We start from the raw sequence: 22,271 nt of genomic DNA on the forward strand, positions 1-22,271 counted from the left end.
AATACATAACTTGTAGGGACTCTCACGTCCCCCAAGTGGAAACCACAATTTGAAACTCAGAGTTAGGCCTAAACTCTTACACTGTGTCACATGGCAAGATTTAAATGCTATAAAAGGGCCATTCAAAAATCCTAAATACTAAAGGGGTACCGTCTACAGCAACCCAATAGGAAAAGTAAAGCAGAGAAAAGTGTCTCAATTCTCTTTTCTCTCCAGAATTTATGGAGCTGCCACAGGCCACTCAGGAATTCAAAGGCCAAAATCCTTTCCTAAAGGTTGGAATCTTGAACTGTTACTCTGAAGACACTGGGGAAAATGACAAATAACAATTACACTATTACTTGAATTACACTATTAGTTACACTATTACTTAAACAGTGTGCATGTCCTCCTCTTGGAAGGAGGGAAAAGAAACCCAGCAAATTTTTAATTCTGTGAGAATCCTGATCCTGTGATACGCATGTTTTTGATGCAGATGTGGGTCCCCGAGAATCAGGCTCAGGTAGGAACTCTGCATTCAGCTGCTCAGCATACAGACAACGGCACATATGTGCAAACACAGAACTCCAGGCATCTAGTCAGTTCAGGCACTTCAAAATTTACATGGAAGCATAGGTATAGGTATTTTAGGGCTGGATAGAGCACTTGGTTATTTGTGGGTTTTTTGGAGGGTGACGACTAAGGGTGGAAGACTTAGGTACTTAACGTCCACCTATGTCCTATTTCTTCTTTAAATCTGCCCGTAACACAACTGTAAGAAGAACGGGAACCAGCTGCAAAGAACTTAAAAGTCTACATTACATCAATGACAAAATACTTTTAGGTAAATGCAAGCTTCACCAAATCCTCAAAAACAAAAATCCCAACACCAACGAAGAGAAGCAACCCCGATCCTCTCAGTTCATTCGTCTTTCAAGAGTCAAAGAAAATAAAACACTTCTGTACATATGCTTACCTGTAGGCTAGTAATAGTAAAATTTGCTATAAGTCGGATAATTTCTGGGTAATCTTTCACCATCACTAGCTCTCCTAGCTGGTAGTTTGTCTTTAGTCGAGCCAAAAAACGACAAAATTCATGGTAATTACCCGGATCAGACAAACCCTATATTTGAAGAAGCAAATTTTTAAAAGTTAACAGCTTAATCTAACAGAAATTTTACAAGCACTACTGCTGGTCAGGTGACAGTTTTATTTGCATAGGTTTTTTGCTTTGTTTTGAATAGGAAATCAAAGTGACCAGATGGCTGGCTGAAAGTGGTTTTGACAGATTCAGTAAATGAATGAAGATTGTGACTGGTAAAACAAAACCAGAGCTGCTTTAGCATTTTAAAGAAATAAAATTAAAAATAAAAAGATACCTGTGGATTTTCAAGTATTTGTTTCACTCCTTTGATTAGATTACCAAGATACTTGGCACGTTCTGGATTGCTGAATAAAGATCTCCTTGTAGAAGCAAACTGAACTAAACAAGAAAGTGCCTAAAGAATAAAAAAACTGTAAGATTAAAAAAATAATAAACTGTCAGAATAATCATCTCTTATCTATCGGAGGAATCCAATCCACTGAATTCTGTAGTACATTCAGTGGCTGAAGACTATTTTGGCTGCAATGTCTCTAGGATCACCGAATATAAATGTGGCTCAGTTTTAAAAAACCCTTTTACAATGGCTTTATGACTTTATCAACCAAATTAGGTAGATGTTTTCTATGCGGCTGAGTGATGCTGAATATTGGGGGGTTTCTGAATGCTTTCAGCTTCAGAAATGCAAACTGAGCCTGAAGTTCAAAGAAAAGACATGATGACTGGGCGCTGAGCCAGGGAGTTAATAATTGTAGGACTCATACCATGCCAATGCACAGAATAAAACAGGATCTTTTGGACAAAGTACAGATGTAAAAGGAGTATTTTCTGAAATTATTTAAGTGTAAATCACTATGCTTCACTTACTAACTGAGACAGCATTGGTGGAAGGGAATGATACAAATCAAAAAACAGGTCCAAGGTCTCTGGCTCCAGGAAGACTAGGGAAAAAGATAAATTGGTTTTATCACTCTCCACCAGCAATAATTAAGTATCTTCATGAACAGAATTTTCTGCTTTTTAACAGAAAAATTAAGAATGAGCTCACTGTAGTTAAGAATAAACTACGGACAGACGTATTAATTAGCTCATTGTACAACATTAAACAAAACACTGTTCTCTATCACATTTACTCCATCTTGTACCTCTTACAGAAAACTTCCTTTGAACTGCAAATCATGCAGTACTTTGTCAGTTACCTACAGAAGACTAGTCTATAACACAAGTACATATACACTACACCATTCCCTTTTATCTGAGACATGCCTTAGTGTACTACTGCAGTAACCGGAAGAAATCAGTTACCTAGCAAAGGCAAGTCTTTAACTAAAGATACCCAAACTACTTTAGAGTCTACAGGTTGATAAACAGAAAATACTACTTTAAAGACTGAGTTACCAATTCACTGTGGAATCACATCAGGTAGACTACAATATTACCCTCTTCTGTGGGGAAGTTACAACAGGGTAGAAAGTTCACTGATAATTCATAATTAAGTACCTCCCAAATTAGGCACTATTTCCAAGATGTTCCATTTATAAGCATTATTTTATGTGAAGACCTGTGTCAGGTGGTATACAACAAAAGTCAATTTCCCTAGGTAGTCTCGGTGTTGAATGAGAAAAGGTAGACTCATCCAAGGACAATTTAAAGCATCTAAACTAAAATCTTGGGAAAAAACTCTCCCCTTCACCTTCCTTGAGTGTCTTAGGAGACTGCTGTCACTTGGCCAAAGTCAGCCTTTCATAAACATTTCCTTGTTTGCCATATATTATTACTCTTCATCCCTCACACAGTGATTCGAGGCAGTGTACATGAGAGGAGGAGGAACAGAATTATGCACGGAAGGTGACGAAGAACAGAACTGTTGAAATCAGGAGGAGTATCAAACACTGCAGACTGCCGTATTGTATAAGCAAGCCAAATTTAAACCTTCCATTCTTGGGTGTAGGAAACAGTCTAGCTGCTTTAGTCGGAAGTAACCAACTTCTAAGCAGGCTAATTTATTTTGCCAAAAAGGAGGCGAAATAAGCCTACAAGATGCTGCTTACTGCTCCAAAACTGCTTCCATTACCCAAGCTAATTTCATTAAAGCTAGCTTGGACATCTTTGTACCATAATGTCATCTGCGCTGTAGATGTCCAGGAAATCAAATCTCTAGAGACAACCCTTCTGCTGCCTTCGTTAACAAACTCACATAGTAGAGCAAACAAGTGCACCATAAAAGTTTACACATCAGGAAGAGGAGAGAAAACAGAGATGCTACAGATGCTGTACCTCTTCAGGGTGTTCATGTCAGCGATGAGAATAGTGTTCAGCATCTAATCAGAATATTTTGAATTACTGTGAATGCCTATGTTTATAGATTACATAAATTATTGCTGTCTGCAAGAACAACAACAGGAAAAGCGTGAGATAAACAGCCAGAGGAGGTTTCCCAATAACTCACCAGCAAAAAGCACTATTCCATATAAAAAGTAATTCTATATTTGCAACTACTGTGACAAAGCAGGTTACACAGTCCACTAGGTGTAGAATACTTCAAACTACTAACAACTGTGATCCTTTCTTACTTGTTCTCCAGTTTGTTGGAATCTGCACAGTGCATAGATCATCTGCAGATTCATCAGCTGAATTTCCAATGAAGTCAAAATTAAGACAGTTTAGTACAAGCTTCAAAAGATGCATTGCTAGACTTTGTTGCCGTTGGTCCTGAAGGTTTAAAGATTTTGCCAAGAGCTAAGAAGGAAAAAACACTTTGTTAGGTCACCTGTAGAGAACGTTTTAAAAACAATTTTCAAAAGGAAAATGTTTGTATATAAAACTGCAGAGTTCACAGCAACAGAACACATACTAAGAGAAATATAAACCCTTCGACTATAAAAGGCATAGTCTTCCTTAAAGGCAAGAGAAAAAAAATGTTATCACCTATGAGACATCCTCCATATCAAGCTGAAGCTCCCAATCTTAGAAATAATTTTGAAAAAGGCTGGTGAAATAAGTCTTTTGTATAAAGTACAGGTAAAACCGAGCATGCCATTGATATAGCCTGTTAAAATTGTGTTAAAGTTGGAAAAACACTGCAAAAATTGAACTGTAAGGTTTCATATTTTTCTCTTTCACTTACTCCAGACCAGTGTGGAGTACGTTGTATGGGTAAGAATTATCTCGGCGATTGGTTGTTTGTTAGTGCGATACCTAGGATTTTCCAGGCTTGTAAATGGTATGAGTTCACTTTACACACTCAAAGAATGTTCCTTTGGTACAGCTAGAAAAAACTGGCATAAGAAACAATGCAATGAACAGTCTGTAATCTGAATGTGGCTATTTACAACATCTGCATAACTGCAGCCGTTAGTGTCTCTTGCATTACAACCCCTGTAGAGTCAGAATAAAAAGTTACTTGGTGAGCAAAGCAAGCAGTTGGGTATTGGAAGTCAAGACTCAACATACTGTGAGTAAGAACACATTTCCATAGGGTCCCTTCTGTAATTCTAACAATTCAAATAACACTTTATCATAAAGAAAGCTGCTACCTCAAGTTAAATAACTTCCAAAGATTACAAACATAATATAAAGGTACTGAAAGCAAACCTCAATCTCATTAGTTACTGATGCTGTTCTTGAATATTAAAAAGAAACTTGACATCATTTTGACTAGAAAAAACAATCTTTTTATCTAGTGCATCTGCTTCTTATTTAGATTCAACGTCACAGGACAAGTTTATCAACAAAAAGGTTTTTTAGTTTAGATGACAGCAATGAAAAATCAACTGTGTGTCATTAGAGGACTCATTAATTTGATTGCAACTGTTGCACCATGGTACAATGGACATTAAATTACAAACTCACAGCTTTGAAACCCACATCTGATTTTTATTTCTTGGACGAATATAACCTGTTTTTCTACCAATCTTTTGCAAAACTTCTATACTCCTGTATGTAATACACAGGAATTATTTTAGTGATTCAAAATCTGTTAGGCCAGGGTATATGTTTGGTGTATTATAGAGGCTGATAAATTTTAGAACAGCTTTCTATATTCAAGCTGGCATTTTAAAGATGCTAATTATATTTTTTGTATATCTCTGTCTGGAAATGTGTATAACATGATTCAGACAAACCTGTCAACATATGAGACACTCAAAAAAAAAAAAATTTAGACCAGCTGAGCTTGAGGAAAGCTAGGAAGTGGTTGCCACAGTATACACATTCTCCCAAATACATCCTATTCAAAAAAATCTCATTCTTTTTGAAATGATATAGAATTTCTCCATTAATATGCGATTCGAACACTGATTTAAAACATCCCATGTAAATCAGCAGAACATTCTCTCTTTAGAAGTGTGGGTGTAGACGTTATTTAATTGCTGCATATAAAGAAATGACTGCCTGTCACCTGAGCACTGTTAGCTGACCATGTATGCCCTTTAAACCCATTGCAAATGTGATGTTAAACATGCTAACTATTTTAAAAACATACTAATGAAAGACATTTCAGGTAACACAATTTATCATGTTTTCACTACAGTACCTTAATCATGTGTCTGAGCCTTGATAATTATATCTTTTGCTAAAAAGTAATTGTTAGTATTATCTGTTGACCCATTTGTGATGGCATCTGTGTTTAAATTCTTAGCTTACACTCCTATGTCCAAGTTTCAGCATCTAATTGGTTTGATTTTCAGAAAAAAAAGACAGAATAAACCAGCACTCCCAAGGGAGTGAAAGTCGAAATCAGGAAACTTTCGAAAAGTAAGCTGGTCTCAAAAGCGGAGTTGCTTGAGCCTAAGCAAAGAGTTGCTCAAGCTTAAGAGAAGTAAAATGATACATCATGATACCATTTTCACTACTATGGGCCCTAATCAGTACAGAATGCAAAATGCAAATTCCAGTTTTGATCTCATCTCAACCTACCTGTCCTGATAGACTTATCTTACAGCATGCTGTTCTTCACCACCTCCTGTCAAGGCTCTGGAGAGGATGGAGCCTGAATTACCCCAAAGTGTTACAGAGAAGATAAGAGAACTTGTAAAGGAGAAAAAAAAAAACAACCTTGGCCAGAACTTACTGCACTGCCACACTACAAGGTACAGAATTTGTCTTTCTCCTTAGTCTCTGCTAGTTGAATAATTCCTTAAAAATACTGAGATGGTATGCCTAGCAAAACTGAGATAAAAATTAAATCAGGAAAAAACACTGAAAAAGAAGACAAGCCCAGAATTTAAATAGACCATCCTTGAAGGGAAGGTATGAAAAGAGAGACGGAGACACGGAGGAAAAGATTGAGAGAGTGAGCACAAGATAGAGAGAAGGATAGCGGGAGGAAGATTGGAAAAAATATTTTTTGAACATTTTTTGGTCACTTGAGCTTAATTGGGTGTCATGTAATCCATTTAAGAACAGAATTAACTGACTCAGAAAATACTAGGGATTCAAAACGGAAAAATTATAATGTTAACAGGTTCAATAACAAAGAGTCTCACCTCTTTTAAAAGGGAGCACGCAAGCATCAGTATGTCCTTTAAAGAGGTGTCACGGAATGAGGTAGCTATCTTACGATGTTTTGCTGAAGGTCTTGAATAATCAACCTAAGAAAAGTTAGGAGAAAATAAACAATGCTTCCTTCTTCGCTAAAACTAGATGATAGATCTATCTGGCAGGTTCGTTATTAGACACCACAAATGAAAATTACAGTCCAGCACTAAATATAGACCTTCACAGCTTCCTGAAGTGTCTCCTTTCTTCCCCATCAACGTTACCTCTCTTTCTGGATGGAAAGGTCTGAGGGACTTCCTCAGATTAAGATGCAGGCAAAAGAAAATCATTAGCAGAAATACAACTGAAAGAGTTGATCATTTGTTTTTCTTTACAAGTTCCAGTGACTGTGTTGAGAAATACATTCCACTTTAGTAGATATGGTACATATCTGGTACAGGTACAGCCCCTGCACTGGGAATTTCTGGTCTCTCTATATCTTAGGGGTGGGTGGGTTGGGGGGTGATCATTGCTTTATGTCTACATAATGCTTCTCCTACCATTTTTATGAAAGGCGGAAGCATTCAACACACTGCCTTATTGGCAATACATACATCCCTTGCAGAAGTGGGGAGGGGGGAAAAGAAAAAAAAAATCAAACAAGCATGCTTACTAGATTCATTTCCTGAGTCAGTTCTGAGAGAATCATTACTCCTATGATATAGTGGTCCACAGTACCCTATAGAAGAAAAAAAATATGATTGCTAAAACATCACAGCTTGTATTTAATATTTTTCAACATCTCTAGAACAAGAGGATTTTTAGGCTGAGATTTCCTAAGCTCTTTAGAAGACTTCCACACCAATTTCTATCAACACCCTCAGAACTAGACCTTCAAATTCCCTGAAAAGCTTTGAAAAAAACCCTCATAATAAATCTTAAGAATTATATGATAAGAAAAATCTATCTGAAAATCGACTTTAAACAATCACAATCTAGAAATTTTCTAGTACATGTTTCTCAAAGGTTTGTTCAGTCTTCCAGCATTGATACAAGCTGCATGAAACTCAAACCCTTTAAAAAATTAAGCTATGCATGGCTGAAAAAGATTACAGGGCACACTCAGAAAAAATAGTTTTGTAATTCTATCTATCCAAACCCTCATTCTTTTCTCTTCACAGTAACACACGTTGTATTGGTTTGAATTAAATGATACATTCCATCTCTAAGGACTTGTGTCTAAGCAGTGAAGTAGTGGGTGTCAAATATTTGCATCTGAGGGTGTGATCTGATCGACAGCGGTAAAGTTCCTTGGACTAGTTTGAAATTCAGATACAAGTTACTAGTATTATTCAAAGCAATTCTTTTGGCAAGCTTTTTGTTTGTTTGTTTGTTTGAGTTTGGGTTTCTTTTTAGAAATAAGGAATGACGACTTTGGATTTTATGAATAAAATAAGTTGTGTTCTCTGAGCTACTACAAAGCATTTATAAAAAAAATTAAATGTGCTTTGTTAAAAAATAATTAAAATCAACTGTAATTTGGCCTTGCAACTGAGCCAAAAGGAGCAGTTCTGTGCTTGCTTTCATAACCACACTCTGCAATCTCAGCTCCCTTGATGTCCAAAGCACAGTGCAAATCTCCCCAAAACGTTACCCTTGCCAAACTTTTCTGGACATTTGTCACAAACAAACTCATTAGTTTGACAACTCCGAAGATCATCCGAAGTTCAGCTAATAAAGAATTTGGCTACTTATGCAAAGAGCCCGACTTTTCACTGTCATCTGTTTTGTACTATCACCTATACCAAAGCAAATGGAAAGTACAAAGTTCAGAGTATACTGAGGCGAAGTTTCTGTTGTTGCCTTTTTTGTATTCAATAAGATTAAATATCTTGAACAGTAATTTGAATAATCAAGTTTCTCTTACATTTCAAATTCTTAAAATAGTCTATGAATGTTCCTTAGATCCCCTAAAGCCTCCTGCAAAACTGGCAAATGTAACCTCCTCTTTTTCACAGAAGTGAAAAGCTGGATTGTGACTTATAAAGGAATTTGGAACAGAATTACAGTCCCAGCTGCTAATCCTTTTTTCTACACTAAATCACACTTAATTCAAACTGGATGAAGTTCAGTCTGGAATATTAATGTATACATATTTGAAACCACCATTTGCTAATTATTAACATATATTAGTATTGTTTAGGGATTTTTTTTTTAATTTTTGCATAAAATTTAATTCTCTAGTAGATATATGGCTTAATTTTCTTTTCTACAGGAATTCTTAATTTAACTAAAGAAATCTCTTAAGAAGTTAAATTTTGTATTTAAATCTCCATTTTTAATGAACTACACACTGAAGAGTCACACTGCAATCATTTTAATAATAAATGCAAAATCCAATTACAGTACATTCATAAAAATAACTGCAAAACAGTGGAGTAGCATACTTGAGTTTGTTTTTAATAAACAAGATATTGCAGCCTATCTTTTATTAGACATTCCAAATGTAACTCAAAAAATACATTAACTTGAACAATATTAGAAATAGAATCAGTCTGAAAAACAAATGAGACATAGAAGTGAAACTCAACAGCAAAAAAGATAACAAACAGTAACATCATATTTTCTTGCTGAATTGCCAGGACCACCAACACATACCAGGTCATTTTGGAAATAAGAATTAAAAATTGAAGCTATTTGGAGATTTATTTTTCAAAGTAAGTATTGGGGTTTATGTTCACATAGATGCCCAGAAAGATTAACCAGAAATAACTTTTCTAATCAGATTTCTGAGTTAAGCCTCATAAAACTCTTTAAGAACATTTTTATACAAAGTGTACGTGTCCTCATTTCGATTAACTTTAAGTAACTTCAGATAATAAGCGACGACAAGCCAATCCCTTTCTCTGAAATTATTTCACAGAAGATGCTGTATATTCTATTTCTTTAGCTACTGTGTCTGACAGTACTTACTCCAGATTTGACTTATAAAATTTGTGCAGTGAACAGTCCACAGTGAATGACTGCACTCTGACATTAGGAGAAATTCTTTCCAATTTTTGAATACTATGTACAGCGAAGATCACCTGCTCTCTAATCTGTAAGTCACCTTTACACCAGCGATCAATGCAGTAGGGGAACAGGAAATAATGTCAAAGGAAATGTAAAAAAAAGGACACGCCTGCCACAATTCCAATTACTAGAGAGGGAAGATTACTGATCTTTTGTCCCAAATTTCCCCATATCCCTACCTAGAATGGATAATTTTTGTGAAAAGTTAGATTTAAATCCCTATGCTAAAATGGGTAAGGTTACAAAAACACTCTCAACAGATTATCTATCTCCCCATATTGTATACTGTAATCCTGAGAGAGAGAGAGAGAAAATGTCTTTTTCTTTCATTCTTCTTCTCTCCACATAATTATACCTGTATGGAAAGAGAACATGCATATGCAGGTATCTAAGTACATATGCACATAAATATGAATGATCAATTTCTAATTTCTCACGGAGAGAAAAGTGTGGGAAATGAGGACCACAGCCACGTAACAGATCTATACAGTGGCTTGCAGTTCTGTGTACTACAGTTCTGTGGTGACACAAGCTTTTGTCAGTAACTTCAGAAACAGTGATATATCCAGGGATTTCTGCTAAAAACAGATGTGCAGATGCACTGACTGCAGAAAAGCAACAATATAAAATCATAACAGTAAACACGCCAACAAATAGTTAAAAAGGCATCTTTTTGATCAACCTTCCATGACAGGCATTTGAAAAAATACATGTGAAATGGTTCTAAAACTGAACAGTCTGGGACAATTTTAGCACTCATTATTACAATTTTTTAAAAATTTATTACAATATTTCAAGAACCACAATCAGATTAACACTTTAAAACATTTGAGAGTCTTATTTTTCGGATGATACAGTACCAGTGTTTCTATTCATATGACAGGAGCTAACACTATCAGCAACAAATCTCCACACAGGTGAAAAAATGAAGATACTAAATAGAATGGCATGACAACAGGGACTGATGTTTTACAGCCATGCTGTGAAAAAAAAAATATTTTGGAAAAAGAAAACAAGCATAAAAAATAACAGCACTACGAATACTGCGTGACTCCAATACTGACATACACACACATTTATCAAAACTACCCCGGTTCTTCACTGTAGGGTAACCTTCTGTTTTAGACAATGCTGCTCTTATTTTTTCTACCCAAGTGTAAAATAACTGTCTAAGTCCCAAAACATGCCAATGATTAAAAATGAAGGGATCTGAACACAAAAAAATTGCCAAAGGGAACGATTGTTTCCTACCTGCAAAAACTTTTTTACATCAGCAATAATGTCTCTGAAGATGAGCTGGTCTTTTAGTACTTCAAACCATCCTAACTTTGTAATTTTAGCAATGACTTGAACAAGGGCTTGCATGACAAAAGGAGCCAGTTTGGGTTGAGAAGCTATGTAGTTCAGAATGTAATTCCCTGTAAAGAAGCATTTTTAAATCAACAACAATGTCTTCTGTAAAAAATGTGCTTAAACAATCCTAATAGAAACCTAAGGCTTGAAATTTTTAAAAGCTTCATTTCTTATCTTTAGAACAATAACTGCAAATTACCTGAAAATACTAAATACATCTGAATTTTTAGTAACACAATGCACATTACCTACATAACCCTCATTCTAGGATACGTATGACAATAGTTTGTGAACTATCCCATAGTTATTCCATATCCTGTAGCTGACCCATATACTGGGCACTTGTTATTTCACTATGTAACAGCAGTTCTCACAGCCAGCTTGAGATACGCTGACGCTTTCTCAGACAAGAGTCTCTACTCTTAATCTGGACCATTTCCTCGGATAATACATACTTAACTATGGAAATTCCTTTCAAACTCGTGGGAAGTTTCCCTCTTCCAATAGATGTTAAAGTGTATACAATTAAAGTTGATTTAAAAGAACATTGACATTTGTTATGAGAAGTGGATTCTTGGCACTGCATTTTAGAGTACTATGAACCACAGAACTGATACAACAATGCAGATTTTCTAAAAATCCAAATCTAATCCTATATTCCTCATGCAAAGCCTTTCAGTATGCAAGGCCTAAGACATGCTTCCTTACTCTTTTAGGATATGGCAATGACATTAGCGTAGACCCTTAAAACTACAGAAACTTTGGCAGGATCCTAATCCTGCAAGTAAATCTGCCCTGACACGCCCTTCACAAATGGTAAGGGTGAATCACGCAGAAAAATATTGTTACAGTGTACTAGCAAGTGTACTAGCAGTACCTGCAACTTTCATTCTTTACGAATATGGACTAAATCTCATTAAGGTCTTGTGGGATAAATACAAAATACGTTTTGAAAAATGAATATTTTTAAAAATATGATGTTATATGAAAAAATTTCTCTCCTGTCCATTTCAAAACATGAAAAGGACTTAACACTGCACGATCCCAGCAAGATTTCAGTATTTTTTCAGTTAGAAAGTACAGTTATGTAGTTATTTTAATTTGGAAACTATGACATGTTATTTGGAAGTTAATTGCAGAGAACCGATGACGGCTCTCACAATCACCTTTATGTTCACTCTTTCACAATGACTACCTTATGAATAACAGGTAAATGGTAAATGGATGGAACTAGAGAAAAAACAGACCATCCACTGAACGGTTACTGTGGTAACACACAGTAATATGAAGTTTTAGATCCACCGAATATAATAAAATTTTAACCACAAGCATTACTTACGGATGTCAATCCTTTGTTCAATAGGTAACGGAGATGCCCTGCTTATAAGTTTAGACAGGCATGTTGCTGCTAGAAGCTGAGCATAGGATGTCTACAAAAACATACCATAAAATATTATTGAAAAACAGGCTAATTAAAAGCAGAGACAATTAAGCTAGATTAGGGGTTATCAAGGTTCTGGTCACATTTGTTAAGTTTACCAAAAATTTATAAAAGATGTATTTTAGTAGTATCTTCATTTCATTATCTATAACCATAAACTATAAAACACTAATAAAACAATATCAAATGTAGAAACTGAATTTTTTGACTGAAACCATTTATCTAAGTCACTTTATTACTCAGTGGAATTCATTGGGTTTGAAATCTCTGCTTTTAAATCACTTGATAATTCAGAACTGATAGGATTACCATGGGTTCAGCTCAAATTTAAAAATGTTTTTAAATACCTTTCCTCTTTTTCTTTACTTCCCCTCTTTAAAAAAATGTACAACACATTCAGAATTTGAGGATTTCTAAACCACAGTAGAAAGTTATTTTTGTTTCATTAAATGTCTTGAGACTACAGATGTGGCTAATAGTTCAAAATGTCAGGCAACGCTCTATAAAATGGTAATTGAAGTAATTGTAAATGATACAAGATTTTTTATAAAGCCATGCAATATTTTTTAAGATTCAGAGTCTGCTCGGTAGTCTACACAAAATAGGTTGGATTTAAAATATTTATTTATATTGCTTTAAGCGTCTTCCAACTCCATCACATTTACTTTAAAATCTTCACAAATTCACTTCTACAGAACAGGCCATTTAATTTTTGGAAGGAAACATATTACTCATATACATATAGAACAGAACTTCAATCTTAAGTCAAGTCATTAATAAGCTTCCACAGAAATGGACTCCACACCCTAACAAACCACCTGTTTTGCAAACATTTTGAAGTGGCACTATCATAGGCAGAGAAGTTCTATTATTTCACAGAATTTGCTTATTTGTTGAGCAGCAGATAATCAGTCACAACTTGATTTCAAATATACCACCAAAGAAAATTTCCTAGATATTTAATTTTTAACTTAAGTGTAATAATTAAATTCCCTATACAATTCCCTAAAGATAAGTCTGTGCTCATGTTTTCTGTGATCTCAAAGGGTGTTCATTTCACTTGGTGCTGCATGCTGAAATGTAGCAACGATAATGCAAATACCATGCACAGACAACTGATAAGAACAATGGCACGATGTCTCTTCTGGCTGGAGTCAATATGCCCCAAACTCATCTTCATTCATGACAAAAAAATAATTTCTTTCCAAAAATAAAAACTTCTTGAGGATCTTTTATTCCAGGATCTTAAAGAACTTCAAAAAAGATGGCAAACAACATTGTAAGCTCTTACAGAGCAAGTAAGAGATGGACAGAAAATTTAAGTGATTTCTAAATGTCACATGAATATCACATAGAAAAGGAGAAATGAAAAGAAAACTCAGACCGTATATAAACTGTGTAGTCACTGGGTGCTATAGAATTTCTCACGATGCTGGTCTCCCGGATCCAGATCAGGAACCCAGCAGGGGTAGCACAGCCATGCCATGCAGCGGTGCTTGCTTCACAAGGAATCACACCATGACGTGGCAGCGCATCCACACGGGGCAGCTGGATCGCACTCCTGACTCCCACAGTCCAGACACAGCTTTCAAGTTCTTATCCCACTACCCAGGTCATGAGACCATCGGTCAAACAACCAAACCCAAGCTCGATTACTGACCCAAATTGGATGCCTCAGAAACATATTTTTTCTCGTATACATGTGAATTACAGGATCAGGCACAATACACCCTGATGACCTCAAATATTTAATTACGTTCCTATAATGGATTTTGTAGAGAAAACAGCTTCTGTAAGAACTAAATTATGTCATAGAAATGGCAGCTGAATGAACTACATAAGCATGCATTAGACTAACAGCTTTGATAGGTTCTTCTGAAGTATCGCCATTATCTCCCAAACAACCGGAGTGTCTTTAATGCTTTCTCTGAATGATTTAAACATAGTAAGAATTACACTGGACTCAGCTTAGACTAGCAAATCAGAATCAACTGCCCTATCATTTTATCAAGAGTTAACCATAAAATTAAACACTAGAAAATAAAATGAATAATACTAAGTCAGTTTAACAGCCAACAGATAAGCAATTTAAAGGCTTTCTTTAATACAAATTTTCTCATTGTAGCTGATAGCTGGCAACAAGAGCAAGGCAATGTTCAAACACTAGGTTATACCACACCGTGTCCCGACACTGCTCTACAAATGACACCACCCTCAACTACTACTTTTTGAAAGCACTAAAGCTAAAAGCTAAGATACTTTCCCTTTTTGTCCACTCCATCTCTAATGTAAGGTATTGTCAATCATACAAAGACCACCTCCAAGTGCCAAATTTGCTAGATTTATGAAAGAGACTATGTATTAAAAAAAGGGGGAAAAGCATTCTGACCTCATTGTACTGACTTAGTAATGGCCCATGATTGGGCAAACTCTGTGGGCTTCCACCAGCATGAGTACATTTGCGGATAACACATCTTTCAGATACTCACCGTTCCTCGTTCTAATAAAAGCTGGCATTGGCTAAGACATTCTGGGCTATCAATAAGCTCCAAGAGTACCTTCTCAGCTTGGATTCGCTGGGCTAGATCGGTTCCTTCATATAGGTGGTTACACAGGACTTCTAGTTCCGCCAGACTCTGTTAGGAGAGAACACAATTGAAATTTCCAGAGACCTTTCAACCACCAAAGGTTCTTTTAACGGTTTGTAAGTCTAGCTACAATACCAGTAATATGAAATGCTACCTATACTAAGCTTTACAGTTGAGTCACAGCAGCACTGTTACCCCACACTGTATTTCACACTGCAGTAGTTCAGTGAGGAATTTATAAATACCTCATAAACTCATGTAAAATGTATGTGCAAGAGATAGATGCTGTTTTCCTGAAAACAAAAGCAGAAGTCTCTGGCATAAAACCATTACTGCAGTACACAGAGTTAAGTGGCACATACAATATTTTAATTACAAAAATTGGAAGCTTTCTGTGGCAAGAAGCCATAAATTACTCTAAAAATTAAGTTGTTGTATCTAATTCTCTCAGCTACCAAAGCACTTTTCAGTATGGCTCAATCCATCTGTTATTGTGAGGTTTCAGACCAGTAGTTCATACCTTTTCCAAAGAGAAAAAAAAAAGATGGAAAAAAGTCAACAGTTTGAGTAAGGCTATTTTGAAAATCTCTGTCAAATTTCAATTACTCATCAAACTACCACACCTTGAAAAATTTAGCATTGTTTTTATCTGGTGATGTAAATCTCAATGAAAGACTGAACCCAAAATTCAGAAGCTACAATAGCAACAGAAGAGGTAAAATTCCTCTCCACTTACAAAAAGTTGAAAAAGTTCTTTGGTACAGGAACAGGAGGAAAAAAACCTCTCTCCCCTCCATCAAGCACACGATCTACATCTACCAGTGACAGCTTCATAGGAGGGACGAACCCTTCAAGCACAGTTCAGAAACAGCTATGCAAACAGAAATCTTAGCACAGCTTTCCAAAGCCTGTGCAACTCATCAAGAACTTGCCATTTTATTAGAAGGTATCCAGTAAATATTTCATGACTCAAGTGCAGCCTAGAAAGAAGCGAGAAGGAGAAACCCAACAAGCTTGATGCTGTACTTCACAGACCTCATTTAAAAGTTAGAATCCAAATCCTTTTCACCAGTCCTCCCAAAGAGATGTTTTGTACTTGAAATAAAAGATTTTGTGTAGCGCAATCTAGTATCACTTATATAGTAGCTCAAATGCCTTTTAAAAAAATCAAAGAAATTTATAGCGTCTTTGGCAACCAAAGTATGTTTGTTCTTGTTAATCAAAGCATGTCATTTCTTACAGACATGCTTCTTACCACAAAAGGAGGTCATGGTCTTTTTAAAATCTTTTTTGTTGTTGTACATATGGAAGTCACGGCTTTGATCAGCTTTTCTTTCTTTTTTTTTTTTTTTTCAATTTTAGTAATAGCACCAGCATAGCACCGGTACATGCTGTGGGCTGACCAGCTGGAAGGCAGCTTTGCAGAAAAGGATCTGAGAGTCCTGCTGGACAACAAGTTGGACACGAGCCAACCACATGCCCTCGCAGCAAAGGCTGCCAATGGCCTCCTGCGGTACATTAGGAAAAGCGCTGCTGGCAGGTCAAGGGGATAGATCCTTCCTCTGCACTCAGCAGTGGTGAGACACACTTGGAGTGCTGGGTCCAGTTCTGGGCTCCTCCATACCTGTGGAGCTACTGGAGCGAGTCCAGAGAATGATCACTAAGATGGCTAAGGGACTGGAACATCTGTCATATGAGGAGAGGTTGTGAGAGCTGGAACTGTTCAGCCTGGAGAAGAGAAGACTCGGGGGGATCTGATTAATGTGTATAAATGACTGATAGGAAGGTGAAAAGAAGATGGAGCCAGACTCTTTTCAGTGGTGCCCAGCAACAGGATGAGAGGCAACAGGCACAAACTGTGAAACACAGGCAATTCTGTCTGAATACAGGAAAAAACTTTTTTGCTCTGAGGGTAGCTGAGCACTGGAACACGGTGGCCCTGAGAAGCTGTGGAGTCTCCATCCTTGGAGATATTCAAAAGCTGTCTAGACAAGGTCCTGGGCAGCTTGCTCTAGCTGACTCTGCCTGAGCAGGGAGTTTGGACTAGATGATCTCCTGAGGTCCCTTCCAACCTCAACCATTCTGTGATTCTGTAACAACCACATTTTAAGAGGCTCTGATTTTCAGTCAAAAAGTAGCCATGTACTTATTCCTTTCAAAAAACAATAGGAAACATCACATTTGTTTCCGGTATGAACAAATCAAATACCTCAGAGACTGAGCTCAACCGAGATGTCTTCCGTTTTTGCTTTTTTCCCCCAAGTTCAGGAAGAGTGGAAGGAAAATGAAGAACAGGTAACAATCCCAGTACTACAATTTTCACATTTTCAATTTTAAATGAAGCAAGTTCCATGCCAATCAAAGTGAAAATTAAGAGGTATAAAATGCAAGTACATACATTAGGGAAAAAATAATACAACACAAAAATACACAACTGGGGTAAAACATAGGAATAAAAGGACATCAAGCAAGGATGGAACAATACCAATACAATTTTGAGAAGCATGAATCAAATTATCACATCATTACCACCAAAAGTTACAGACCCTCCTAAATCTCATCTGAAATTTGACTTGCAGGTTTGGACGGAGAAAGATAACTTAGCAACAAGTTTGGGAAAGCCCAGAAGAAAACTAGGATTTAAGCCCAATCATCAAGGTCTAAACCATCAGTTTACTAACTTGCACTAAAATAACTGAGGATTTATAAGCCAGCTAAGCAATAGTCTTCACACAAAGAACAGAAAGTGAACACTGAGAACAAACAGGAATTAATTACATACGCTTTAACACACCATGCTAATATGGTTAAGGTTACACTGAAATTAAGAAATTTACACTGAGAATGACCAATAACTTCTTGGTAATACGTTAGGCTGTGAAGAGTCACACTTTGTCCGAAGGACAATGGGGGAAACCCACCATGAAATTTTTAAAGCAGGCCTGAACAAAACCTAGACAATGATCTTCAAAGAAAAGTTGGCTCCTCAGAGACTGAGATTAATAATCTTCAGCCCTCTGAAATGCTCTATCTGGACACGTTTTGTCTTAGGAGAACATTATGATAAAGTTTCCTATTGGCAGGCCAGAAGTATGGTGACAAATTGCTCATTGCTCTCAGACTGCTGATGACCGTGTTAGATGTTCTATGGATTATGGTTTTTGTATGGTACTGAGGAAACGTGCTGATTCTCATGATTCAAAGAGTGAAATCAACAAATACAACATGAGAGGCACAATCTTGTGGATGATGGGAACTCAGCCAAATGATGCAGGTATTATTCAACTTTAAATTAGTTAATTAAGAAAAAATACCTGGAGAAACCAAAGAAAAAACAAGAGAGGGTCAAAAAATATTCTAGGCCATCTCTACATAGACTGTCCTTTCAGGAAACAGAAGACAGACACAACCCCTTTTGCGCTGTGACACAAAACACATGAAACTGATGCCTCTGGAGGCCTCTGTTACTCAAATCTTTATCAATAGCTGAAAGATGACTCCCAAGAATATGGCAATACTGTCAGTAAAGAAGATCCAGCAATTAGGTGCCGGCCACTTCAAGTGAGTCAAAAGTAGAAACAGACCTGTACAAGAAGTGGCATTTTCTCAAATGTCACATTTTCCAAGAAACAGACCTAACGAAAAAGTTAAAGGATGTGAATTTTTTTCTGGTAGTCACAATTCAAAATATCCAAGAATAAGCTAAACAAAATTCTCCAAATACTTCAAGTCCCACCTCTCCAGCTCCCAGGATGCCCTGGCAGCTCTCCTGCTAACCTGAGAAAGAGCCAAGGGCCCGAAGTGCCGGGGGCCGGCCTCCACAGCAACCCACCAGGCAGGCGGCCAAAGAGCCACGGAAACTGGCAAGAAACCAGGTAGGTTTCTGATTAAAGTTCTGCTGACACCGACAAATTCCCACAGACATTTTGATTTTAATCAGCATTTTCTGGTTGAAAACACTCTATTAAGAAAGTTCCACCAGCCCTGTGTAAAAGCAACAGGACGGGCATAACTGCTGAAAGGCCACTGTCAAAATAGCCGTTTAGGTACGATGTGAAAACAAGCAACATATCAGTGCTCCTTTTATACAACAAGTCAGGTGCCCAGGTGTTTAAATAACGCCTAAGATAGCCTCCCTTACACTTCCAAAGCCTGCTGCTATCAATCCACCGAAACTGCGAGGGGCTCGGGAGGAATGCCTCACACCTCAGCGAGAGTCTTGTGTGGCCCCCCCCCCCCTTTATTTTCTTTCTTTCTCTGTAGCTTGAGGCACGATTTCAGTGCTTATCTCAGGCAGGTCCTGGAGGGGCGGCTGGCCCCGGTTTTCAGGGAAGAAGTCGACCGGTCAGCCCACCACCGCCTACAGGACGAAGTGGCAACAGGGGGACAGCAGGTGCTGCCGGCTCGCAGAGGCAAGGCAGAGCCTTAAACGGAAAAGCGCTTCCGCGTGAATACGCGCTGATGCCACGGGCAGCACGACCAACCAGGCCAGCCCGCCACCACCCTGACCCGGTGCCGCTCCTCCCCGTGCACACGCACCTACCCTACACCGCGCTCCATCCCACGCGCGTGCTGCCGCCACCGCTCCCACTTCCGCGGCGAGCCACGCAGCACCCGCGGGTCTGCCTGCACCCCGGGTCCCGCCAGCCCTCCGCCCAGCCCCGCCGCCCGCCACAGCCCCCCCCCGTTCCGCTGCCGGGGCGAGACCCCGCGGCCGCCGCCCGCCTCCTGCCACCCCGCCGCTGCCCCAAGGGCTGCTCGGCATCGCCCTCACCTGCGCGCCCGCGCCCCCGGCTGCCGCGCACCGCCGCCGCCCCCCTGCCCGAGGCCCCCGCCCAGCCCGGCCCGGCCAAGCGGCCGCGCCAGCTCCCAGCGCCTCCGCATCGCGCCGCGCCGCGCCGGAGCCACCGACCTGGACGCGCAGCGCCATCTTCCCGAGCGGCGCCGGGAGCGCGGCGCCGGGAGCGCGGCGCGGGGAGGGGCCGCGGGCCCGGCCGGGGCTAGGGGGCAGTGCAGCGCCACGCCGCGCCGCGCCGCTCCGCTCCGCGCCGGCCAGGAGGGCGGGGCGGGGCCGCGGCGGGGCGGCCGTTGGGGCGGGGCGGCCGTCGGGGAGCGCGCGCGGCCGTTGGGGCGGGGCCCAGCACAAAGGCGGGGGGAGGGGCGGGGGCGAGCTAGGTGGAGGCGCGGGGGCGGGCAGCGGCGGCAGCAGCAGCAGCCCAGCCTGGAGCCGAGCCCCGGGGGGCCGATGGCCGCCTCCGTTTAGGAAGCGCCGTTTTGTCAGCGCGTGGGGTCGGGGCGGCCTCGGGGCCGTGGTCCTGCGGGAGGTGGCTCCTCGCAGCCTCTCCTCCGCCTTCTAGCGCCGGCGGCCAAACAGGGAAACGGCTTTTCCAGGCCGACGGGGGCGGCCGTGGTTTTCAGTGGTTATCCCATTTAAGTGTTGCTAAAACCTCTATTTTTTGCTTTGCAAAATGAAGAGTAAGATACCTCTTCCAAAGAATGTACTGTCTGGTCTTGAAAGCGTTTTGTAATGCAACGATGGCAAACGAGAAGCTTTCTGTAATGAATGTGGGAGCTTCGGTTCTTGCTGTCTCAGAGCTTTGGGTCACCACATGTGGGAGATGGCAAAAATAATTCTCATTATGAAGCCTGCAGTTTACAAGTTACATCAGTGTAACTCAACGTAACATTAACGTCCTCTATTTATGAGTCAACTTAGTCAATAAACATGGGCCAAGGTAGCTGCTGCTGCTGTTTCTGGACTTCTCAAGAAATGTGGCCCGGAGTGAGCAGTGCCAAGGCAGTTTTCAGAGCACGTGGCAGCAGGGAAACTCACTTTGCTGTGGAAGGGCCTGGGGCGGATGGGAAGGGAGAACACGTAGAGAGACATAAGAGTGGAAAAAAACAAGACAGCTCAAATCCTGATGGCAGAAGAGGTGGCGCTCGGACGGTTACAGCTACATCTCAAGGGACAGTTTACTCGATCACCTTAGATCGGGGTGAATTTCCCTCTATAGCTGCCTGTCTTTTTCTCCATGGTGTATAAAAGGAGGGAAGAAATTAAGTTTACAGACTCTAGTTATCTCAGTCTCGAATTAGATGAGGTGAATGGCCTCAGATAAGAGGTGGAGTCTTCCAGCACTTCATCATCCAAACATTTTGTAAAACTCACATAGATACTTCGCTTCTTAAATTCAAGCACTGCAAAGACAGAAGCTGATCCAAGACATTGTATTTTTAAAGGAATAATTCCAAATCAATTAGGAAAAAACTCTATGTAATGAGAGAGAGGTTGAGGAAATCAATATTTAGATTACCAAAGATATGGATAGGCAGTGTCTTGAACAATGTGTACAAGTGTCTATGGGGAAAAAGGTGTTTGGATGCAGACACCTTCTTAGCTTAAGGGAAAATTGCATAACTGATTCTAATTATTAGAAACCAGGCAAATTCAGACTAGAAATAAGCGGTTCTGGCAGCTGTCCATTGGCATGACTCACACAAAAGATGATGTATTGCGAGTCACTAGATAGAGACTGGTTGTTTCCTAAAAGTGATGCTGTAGGTGTGCGCGCTGCTATCTCAGAGCAGAAGTTGGTGAAGTTGTGCGGCCTGGATTATACAGGCTGTCACAGACTGCAGGACCAGAATCTGTGTACCAACATTGTGTCGTATGCAGTAGAAGAGCAACGAGCATTTGTCACTAATGAAGAAATGTAAGATGAGCAAAACTAAATGAGGGACTTCTGTATTCCCTGTCCCGCTAAAGGGAAGTGGTGGTACTTTGCAACATGAAGCCAAACAGAGCCCAGGGTAAAATTCAGCTAGTATTAGTTTAGGTTTCATACAGATAGTGCTGGAGTCGGTGGCATGGGGAGCAAGGAGGATCAAGTAACAACAGATGAAGTGATGATGTAAACAGATGATGTGATGGTAGGGAGGAAGCAGCAAATGTTGAATGCATGATGACTGGAAGTGATATCAGCACACACTGGGGAAGAGGATGCAAAGAATTTAGCAACAGCAAAGACCAGCCACAGGAAGTCTAAGGACTATTGCTGTAGCCAACTGATAGCATGTATGAATACTGCAGGAAAAAGCTTGAAATTCTCATTCGGCACCCTGCCGTTTGATGTTATAATACATTAAGAAGAATTTTTGCCTTGATCATCCCTTCTCTGAACTCCATGGTGATTGATGTTCCCTGTCATTTCTGTTCTGGTTGGCAGATGATATGGCACCTTACGGTTTGTGTAAAATT

At 39.4% G+C, this 22,271-nt stretch overlaps 1 protein-coding gene across 1 annotated transcript in view; it reads right to left on the reverse strand.

The window, feature by feature from the left end:
* The window catches only part of RANBP17 (RAN binding protein 17), a 169,391-nt gene extending 149,290 nt beyond the window's left edge, over positions 1–20,101 (reverse strand). Inside the window, exons 1-10 of the mRNA XM_064520825.1 lie at positions 19,926–20,101; positions 14,915–15,061; positions 12,324–12,414; positions 10,883–11,049; positions 7,233–7,298; positions 6,568–6,672; positions 3,655–3,820; positions 1,949–2,022; positions 1,359–1,478; positions 956–1,102 (exon numbers count right to left, since the gene is read on the reverse strand). Coding sequence (XP_064376895.1) covers positions 956–1,102; positions 1,359–1,478; positions 1,949–2,022; positions 3,655–3,820; positions 6,568–6,672; positions 7,233–7,298; positions 10,883–11,049; positions 12,324–12,414; positions 14,915–15,061; positions 19,926–19,943 — 1,101 coding nt within the window. The 5' untranslated portion in view covers positions 19,944–20,101. The remainder of the gene's footprint in view (positions 1–955; positions 1,103–1,358; positions 1,479–1,948; positions 2,023–3,654; positions 3,821–6,567; positions 6,673–7,232; positions 7,299–10,882; positions 11,050–12,323; positions 12,415–14,914; positions 15,062–19,925) is intronic.
* Positions 20,102–22,271: the final 2,170 nt, after the last annotated feature.

The sequence above is a fragment of the Dromaius novaehollandiae genome, chromosome 15 (genome assembly GCF_036370855.1).
Source record: "Dromaius novaehollandiae isolate bDroNov1 chromosome 15, bDroNov1.hap1, whole genome shotgun sequence".
In the NCBI taxonomy this organism is placed as follows: domain Eukaryota; kingdom Metazoa; phylum Chordata; class Aves; order Casuariiformes; family Dromaiidae; genus Dromaius; species Dromaius novaehollandiae.